General features: G+C 42.5%; 1 protein-coding gene across 2 annotated transcripts in view; it reads left to right on the forward strand.

The window, feature by feature from the left end:
- The window catches only part of SLC12A4 (solute carrier family 12 member 4), a 103,800-nt gene that overhangs the window by 53,347 nt on the left and 41,186 nt on the right, over nucleotides 1-9,267 (forward strand). For both annotated transcript variants that reach the window (XM_006019070.3, XM_025198431.1), the window contains exon 3: nucleotides 419-550. In XM_006019070.3, the coding sequence (XP_006019132.2) occupies nucleotides 419-550 (132 nt within the window). The remainder of the gene's footprint in view (nucleotides 1-418; nucleotides 551-9,267) is intronic.

Raw genomic sequence — 9,267 nt, forward strand, 5'->3', positions numbered from 1 at the left:
TTGGCAGGGGCCCCCCACGGTCCCCTCCTTCTCCTCCAGGCCCCCTTTCCCTCTCCTACTTACCAGCTCCGAGTCCAGCTGCAGCTCCCTGCTGCAGCCACCGGGGACTGTCCAAATCATTGAAGCTCTCTGAATTTTTTCCGAAGATTCAGAGAGCTTCAAATTGATTCAGACCCTTTAATTGGTCCCCTGATTCGATTCTGATTTGGAGATTCGGCCACCAAATCAGGCCAAATTTCCTCCGAATTGAATCAGCACCTGGAGCTTTGCACAGCCCTATTACATTCCATCTGTTCCATTCCTTTGGTGTGCTTCCCAGCATTTCCAGTTCTGGCTATGCCAAGGCACAACGTGACATGCTCCATTTTTCTTAAAACATTTTGGTTCGCAGAAATGTACTAGCAATTTTCCTCTACAGGAAGAATTGGATATACGACCAAAAGTATCTTCTCTGCTTGGCAAGTTGGTCAGCTACACAAATCTTACTCAGGGAGCCAAGGAACATGAAGAGGCAGAAAGTGCTGAAGGCTCAAGGAGGAAAGTATCAAAAGTAAGTAGAGCTTCTCTCAATGGCCAGTAGGCTCTTATATATTTTGAGATTTTTTAAATTTTATTGCTAGGAGAACCTTTCTGAATGAGGACCTAATCCTGTTCTCACTGAAGAATTATAATGATTTCAGTGGGAGCAGGACAGAATCCTAAGTGAATACCATGCCAGTAAGAGTTACCTGTAATATATTGATTCTGGATAGGCTGCTGCCCTCAGAAAATTAGAGGTGAAGTTATCCGTAAGCATTGTAGTCACCCTAGTACAGGATGTCTTTGATAGTATCATTCTCTGGAACTTTGATAAAGTACGTCAGGGTGAATCTAATTTTCAAAACTGGGCAAGTCTTTAGTATGTAGTGTTACCATATTTACCTGAATCCAAGACTACTTTGAATTTAAGACAACCCCTCAGTTATTAGATTCTAGGCATGAAAATTACAAAATTGTTTCAGTTTTTCACATCCAGAATCTAGTTATAGGAGGGTCCTCTTAAAGTTACCCCTCCTCCCCACCCCTTTTCCCCACAGGGAAAGCAGTGGCTGGGAAGCAGATAGCCTGCCCCACTGCCATCTGTCTTCCTCTGGTGCCTCCCCTGCCCCTGCTTATCCTTGCAGCTGCTCTGGCTCTCTCTCCCCCAGAGATATGGAGCACTTGGGCAGGCCAATAGCTAATTCTAGCCTCCACCCTCAGTCAGGGGCAGGGCTAGAGCCATAGCAGCTCACTCTGCTGCTTTGTGCACCCCTTCTCTGCACTCCCTTTGCTCTGTGTCCCTTTTTCCATGCTCCGCCTGCACTATGTCCTTTCCCCCTGCTCCCTCTGCTCTGTGCATCCCTCTCTGAGCCCCATCCCTGCATGCCATGCTTCCCTTCCCCCGTGCTCTTCCTAGCACTGTGGGCCTCTGCACACTCCACCAATATCATGCTCCCTTTCCCTGTGCTCTCCCCACTGCACTCCTCGCCCCTTCCCTGAACTTTTTCTAGCACCATGCACCCCTTTCCCTTGTGCTCCTGCTGCTCCACACACCTCCTACCTGAGCCATCCTGGCCCCTTCTGGAGCTGAAGCAGCTACTTGCCTCACTTGTACTCAGATCTAAGAATGGCAGCCTGCTGACACCCAGCGCACAGATTGGGCATCCACGCCTCCCAGGAAGAGCTGGAGAAATGATCAGAGAGCTGGGGAATCAAACTGGGAGCTAGATGTCGATATCAGAGCAGTCCTTCCCCTCTCTTCCCTCTCCCTCTCCTTAGTTTCTGTTTGGCTGCAAGCAAGCAAGCAAGCCTGGCTTTAAAACTTGAAACATTTTGGAACTTTTGAAATGTTTTGAGTGCCCTCATTTCGTTTCAAAGCTGTTTCGAAGCCTTTTGTTTAGATTTTGCTGTTTCGAGCTCAGCTACCTTGATCCTCTAGGAGTTGCAGGTGCTCAACAGCTTTGAAAACCAGATCACAATACGGCAACAAGTAAAATCAGCATGTTATAGTTCTATATCATGGCACTTGAAGGTCTTGCCAGTTTTCAGGCTTTCATCAGAAAGTTTTAAGTAAACAGCCGTGGACTTTGCACTGCACAGATTTATTTTCACATCTTGTTGCCATGTGTAATTGTCAAATGTACATAAATCTTGAACCATCAAGACAAGGGGCAGAGTTCATAATAATGAAAACTAAGAAATGTATTTCAAAGGCAGTCCCTCTAACCATATGACACAGTCCTGGTGCAGCATCCTTATCCTGTGTCTAATCCTTCTGTGTGAATCAGATTCCAGTAAGCAAAATAGCCATAAACAAACTAATGTGTTTTAAACATCAGTTTTATCTAGGACCACAAGTGTTAAAATGCCTTAATATTGTGGCTTTTATAGTGTCATTACAAGGCCGAGTTAAGCTTGCTTAAGGCATTTTGAGAGTGTAAGTTTTTTTTTTTTGTTTTTTTTTTTTGTTTTTTTGTTTTTGTTTTTTTTTTTTTTTTTTGTTTTTTTGTTTTTGTTTTTTGTTTTTTTTTTAGTGTAATTTTAGCTGTGGTTATTGATTGTGTGCAACAGTAACATTTTGCCGTGTTTTTAACTTCAATTATTGATATATAATCTCACATGCAGTTCTGCTTTAACATAGTCTCTTGTCTGGGGACAATTAATGTCAGGCATGAGCTGTTAATTATGGCATTGCATCATTTCAGATAGTTATTCAGTCTGTTCTTAAAAATTAAGCAGGAAAAAATATCCAAACAAAAGCAAAGTGTAGGCATATAGGACAGCTTCAATCTTTAGCACTTTGCAATGATTTTAACAGTGTCTGTTACTGTTGAATGACTGGTTGTCCAAAATACCACAGCAGGATGCCACTTAATCAATCTGAAAGCTAGTAATTTATTTTCCCCTTTTAGAAAGAACGTAGAGAATTTTGTGGCTGGGCTGCAGATCACTACTGACCCAACACAGTCCAGCTTTACTAAGGAATGAGTTAGGCCAGGGGCTGGCAACATTTTTCAGCAGAGTGCCAAAAACACCCACAACCTCAATTTGTAAGAAGTTGGCCTGCCAGGGGCAGGTGGCAGGGGAACCACCAAAGGCTTTATCCTTCTGGCAGCACAGCCTTGGCCCCTTCCTCACCATCCACGAGGCGCACATGCCAAGCAAAATTCCCTTGTGTGCTACACTCTGGGACATGTGCTGGGGGTTGTCTACACCTGGGTTTAGCAGTGATGGAAAACTGAGAAGTGGCTGTTGATCCCCAGTGGAATAGTTTATGAAGTTAAGTGGTTTTAATATTCTCATTACAGTTTGTATAATGAAACCCACTTATAATGAAATTATATGTAGTGAAGCTTCATGTTAAAAGAGAGAAAATTTCTGTTCCATTGTAGGCTACATAGTACTGGGATGTAGACATCACCTACCAGAGCTTGACATAGTTGAAACCTACGTTCTGTGTGAATGTGCAGATGGGACTGAGCTCTGGTTTTATTCCATGTCCTTGCATTTATCTTTAACAGACGTGTTTACTCCATAGGTCAGACATGTTTTTATAGCATAGATCTTGGTTAATGTTTCCAGCAGTATTGCCACCATCATCCCTTTTCTCTAGTCTTTCCTCTGAAAGATTCTGCAGTCTGATCTCATTGTAGATAATCTGTATTAATTGTCATTTTCATGAATGAGGAGGAATTTAAAGAACATTGATGCTATGAGAATGTGTAGTGTTTAGACACCTTGTTGAATATAAAACCTTATACTGAAATAATACTTCTCATATCACAAAACTGAGTGCAAAATTATGAGCAAGAACAACAATGCAATACATGAAGAGCTCCCAGAAGCTGTGGAAATGGTATTCTTCTTGTGGCTTTCATCTGAAAACAAAAAAACTCCCAGTGTCATTCTTTTTGAAGCATACACTGATACACTCTGAAGTTCCACCTCCCCACCCCCAACACACACACTGTGACACACCAAAACTATCACAGAACTGTGAACATCCCCTTTTTTATTAAAAGGTAACATTGTGAACAGATTCTTTGCTGATTAATATACCAGATATATTCTGCAACATATTCAACTAATGTGACTGAAATTATTTGTCTGATTCACAAATAATTTGAATGGACATTCTATAGGAAACAGAAGGAGCAAAGAGATAGTTTGGACTCTGCAAACTCACACTGTCTTGCTTCCTAAAGTCTTGGCAGCTCTACAGTAGGTACATGTTGCTGGAATGAATTTGGTGGTCGAGTTTATACACCAGCTCCTACATATCGCCTATCAACATATTGATCAGTGGATCTGGCATGTTAAATTGCATGAATTATGTGACCTGTTCTATAAACTATGGCTTTCTGTGAAGAGAAGACAGGTTCCTCAGTTACTTCTTCACCTTGACATTGATGTTTCCTTGTCCACTTTAGCTTCTCTTATCACGTTAGCAGTTTGAGAAAGCAGAATTATTGTCACAATGACTGCTGATTTAAAATAGCAAAATCAAAGGGAGGGCAAGTGCAGATGTTAAGACCTGCAAGTGGCAGACATGAAAAGATAATTTGAGAGTTCTTGCTTCCTAACTAACTGTTGCCACAACCTGCTTTCTGAATTGCAAAGATAGGAAGAGACTTGGAAACTTCTTATTAAGAGTGTGAAAAATGCTTACACAATCTCCTTTAAAAAAGACTAGGACTTCGGAAAACTCTCACCAAGTTTGTGGGAAGTCCAATAATATGACAGACAAATTTCAGAAGAAATGATGTTTTAATATAATTATTTTACCTTGCTTCACTAGTGGAATAAACATTTTGCAATTCAGTGATATATTAGAAACCACTGTCATTCATGATAAGTTATTAGTCATTACAGATACTCCTCCTTTGCATTTAAGAGAACAAGTATTTTGTTTTCTCTCATCTTAGGTTAATGAATACCATCTGTGGTAGAGCACTGGAATAGTTACAGTGCTTCAAAAATAATAAAGATCTTCCTCATAGTGGAAATTAGATTAAATAGTTGAACTCATGTAGCTTCAATTGGCTGTTCAGCTCTATGCAAATATGTATGGTTATGGCATTTAGGGTGTCTCTGTAGAAGTACCAGGTATCAATTTCCTTTAAGCCTGCAGCCAGTTGTTTTGAAAACCAATCATACTGGTATAAAGCAACTAGTATTCTTCAGACTCAGATCAGTAGTTTGCATCAATTACACATCTGAAGCTGATCAGAGTTAATACCACACATGCAAAACAAAAAGGGAGCTGCATCACTGAAACCTAACTAATTTCAGAGAAAGTGTTTTTACTTTTTGACAATTGATCAAAACCATTAGCTTTTGTTAGCATGTCCTGTTAAAATATCTTATAGCCTTGGAATAATCTTTACTATGAAGAGCTTAAGTTACTTTTTTCCCATTTGGAAACTCACAAGATTATGTGCACTTCCCTCATAACTTTGGATTACTTTCTATTGATATCTCAACACTAATTTCATTTTCTCATTTATTCTAGTAGAGTTTGTTGATATATAAAATGCTTTAAAGAAGGACAAAATCACTGCAAATCACTAACATAAATATTAACAAGTTGGTGCAATCATATCCTGCTTTTTTTCTTTGTTGGCAGCGTTTTTCTCTATTGGGTAAAACAAATCCCAGAGTGATTGATTACGTCTGAAGTTTACTTAGTAAGGCTGTAACTTAGATCTGCTTCTTAGCACGCATGGTAGCATCTCTTAAACTGCTTTGCTTTCACATTGTAGGCTTCATGAGGCAGGTAATACACATGTCTTTTTTCCTGTGGTTGAACTCAGCTTGTGATTTGCTGTGCATAAGAAACAGTTTTTGGGAGAAGCGGAACCAGAGCAACAGAGTTGAGTTGCCAATAGGAGCAGAAGAGGTGGAAGAGCTGAGTTGTCAGTGTGGGGCAAAAGTGAACCTAACTGATGTGAACCACAAGTAATTCCACGAGTGAAGGGCCTGGGACCATGGAGAGTGCAATTAGCAAGCTTAGAACTGTACTATACTTGTTAGTGCTATGAATAGTGTGTAAAGGAAGGACTGATTCTGGTTGCTAAGAAAGCCAAGTAGTCCAAAAGTAATTTTACTTGCTACCCTTTTGATCTGATTTTTTTTAGTCCAGGCAGGAAAGAAAATTTAGAGTCTACAAATTTGGCAGCAGTAGCTTAGATAGTTAGTTACGTTTTATAATATTGCCAACCACAAATATTCAGAAATACTGATTCAGACTTCTCCCAAACTTAAAATTATCAAAAACAATAATTCTAGGGTTTTAATTTGCTTTCTAAATGTTAAGTATTAAGATTTATGTTCTCAAGCTTTCCTTTGTAGCCAAGAAACTTATTTTTTTTTGTTAATTCAGCTCTTATATTACAAAGCTTCAGGAACTGGGGGACATAAGTCAAGTTACCCTAAATCTGGAGACTTGAGATAACAATGTTGTCAGCTCACAGTTCTGTTGCTGTGAGCCATGATATGATCTTGAAAACTTTAACATTATTAAAACCTTGCAGTTGTAAATGTTGTTCCTGCTGCAAAGATCAGGTGGTTTGGTTAGTAAAGTAATTTTTTATTTTTTTTTCCCAAACGAAAATGTTTACATTTTTAAGTACAAATGTTATACATGCTGACTTTGGTTTGAATTTTGATATCTTTGGAACATGCCATATATACCATTATATAGCAGAAAACTCCCTTTGTACATTTATCTTCTGGACATTGATATAACAGAAGCCCCTTCTTGCCTGCAAACCGCCCCCCCCCCCGCCATTTTGTGCATTTCTTTTCCTTCCCAGTATTTGGTCATTGCATGTGTGTGGCAAGGCTCAGAGCAAACCAGAAAGCTGAAGTGGCTTTCTGTAGCAGAAACCTAGAAACTACATCTACATATCAGTTAAGCTCAGTGTCCCTCAAGAAATAAAAACTAAAATATCCACTTCAAAGACTGTAAATATATCCTGGTGCTAACCTAATTCACTTACTGTCCCCAGTAGCCTTTGATCTTCACAACCTCACATTGGATTGTTATATATTTCTCACAGGGCATTTTTATATTTCATCTGTCTTGTTTTTACCATGGCATTTTTGTATTTTATATTTTATACTTTTAAACCCTTAAGGAATGTACTCCCTGTAGAATGAAGTTATACCCTGGACCGTTGTTAAAACCTGCATTTAAATTGTAATTGTAAAGTGATAAAATCTGCTATATTGGGCGGTCCCTTGAATGAATGCGAGTATGAATGACCAACCAAGTACCTCTGGCTGTTAATTGACAATAGCCTAGCTAGAGGAAGGTACCATTACAAAACTCTACTCTATAAGCCATTTTAAACTAATCAAGCCAAGGAACTGATTCCTGGAACTAAGCACCCACTCTATTGACTATTCCTGTAACCCATGACAATACAGCCATTAAGTCAATAAGTTAAGGGTGGACTCCCAAAACTTCAGGTACCAGAAGGCAGAGACCCCTGTGACTAACAGCTGTCATGTACTACTCAAAACCCATGTGGGACAGTGACGTCTGGATTGGGCAGCCAAGATGATGCTGGGGGATCACACAAGTCTTCCAGAAAGGGATAAAAGGCAGTGAAGCATGGCCCTCAGTGGTGTGCTCTCATTCAGCACCTGACCTACCAAGACAAGGACAAGCAGACAACCCCCTTCTGGAGAACACATTGCCTTGAAGGAAGCTGAGCATTGACAGCAGACTCCAGGGCCTCGGATAGGTAGACATACTGACACCAGTGCTCTCACAATCACTACAGCAGCTACTATACACTATACTACATGGGTTTGAATGAGTGAGTGCATGTGCGTATGGGTGCGCTAAGGTGACCAGTACCACTCATACCTCAGAGTTTGCATTTATGATTTAACTGGCAACTTCACATCCCATCCAAAAAACTAGAGTTGGTCCTTTGTAGCCAACAATTGGGTATCTGCAGAGGGTAATAGTGGAGACTTCAGGCTAAACAAAAAATGGCACAAGTTACATAGAATGAGCAATGCATAATGCCATGGAAAATGGATTTCATTTCTAAAATGTTTTGTATTGTATTATTTGGGTACAACACAGGATGCTTCCTAGTATGTGGCATAGAGGATGTGAGCCTGCATGATGTGTGCCTGGGCGTCTGCAATCCACGACTACTCAGATGTTACACAGCTGCACATTAAGTCAAGGACATTAGTATAACCAATATAACAGCAGTCGCTAGTTACACCCTTTGGCTAGGGACAGATATTACACATAAATTGGTTTAAGTGATCAGAAAATGGTTTAAACCTATAACAGACTCCCCCAGCATCTCAGCATGCTCTCTGGGTTGGGAGGGGCTCTCTGCTCCAGCTGCAGGGCTGACCCTGCCCCTCTGCTCTGTAGCTGGAGCAGGGACTGGCCCTAGCAGAGACACTGGCTGGCATAGCCCTGTTAAGGCAAAGTGGTCAGGGAGAGGGTTAATTCTTCCCTCCTTCCCCTCTTTCCCCACTGCAGCTGGGTTCAGCCTGTTTGCCAGGGAGCAGAGGGGAGGGGGCTGCAGTGGTGGCCCCTAGAGATGGCAGACCCGGCTGCAGGGAAGGGACAGAGGGAGGAATTGACCCTTCTCCCAGCCCCTTCGCCTTAATGGGGACATGCTGGGTTGGTTGTCCCACAGGGTAGGGAGGGGGGCTCTGTTCTGTGTGGTGGTGGAGGGGGACTCTTCCTCCTCCCTTTCCCCTCCGCTGCTGCGGGGCTGGGAGGGGGGTGCTCCATGCAATGCTGCCCTGCTCCAGATCGTGGGTGGGTGACAGGGGGAAGCTCTATTCCATGCTGGAGGGAACTCTTCCCCCTCCTCCCAGAGTGGCAGCAGGAGCGTGAAGCTCAGCTGGGCAGGGTGTGGATGTGGGGGTGCAGCCCCCACTGCCTGGCAGCAGCAGCAGAAGGGGAGGTCAGGGCACTTGTGCTTGACGCAGGTGGGGCTCTGGCCAGTGCTGCATGGTGGGAGGGAATGGAGCTTGCCTTATTCCCTCTGCTCCCTGAGCCTGCAGCTCCAGCACTTGCAGCAGGGGAAGCCCTGCACACTGAAGCCGGCTGTTTCCCTTGCTTCCCACTGTGTAGGTTCCTGCACTCTGCCGGGAGTGGAGGGAGCCCCCCTCTGCTTCCTGGCAGAGTCCAGCGCGGGGCTTCCCCTCTGTGAGTGAGGAGCTGCAAGCACGTGGCGGGGAGTGTGTGTGTGTGTGTGTGGG

The sequence above is a fragment of the Alligator sinensis genome, unplaced genomic scaffold, assembly GCF_000455745.1.
Source record: "Alligator sinensis unplaced genomic scaffold, ASM45574v1 scaffold97_1, whole genome shotgun sequence".
Classification (NCBI taxonomy): Eukaryota; Metazoa; Chordata; order Crocodylia; family Alligatoridae; genus Alligator; species Alligator sinensis.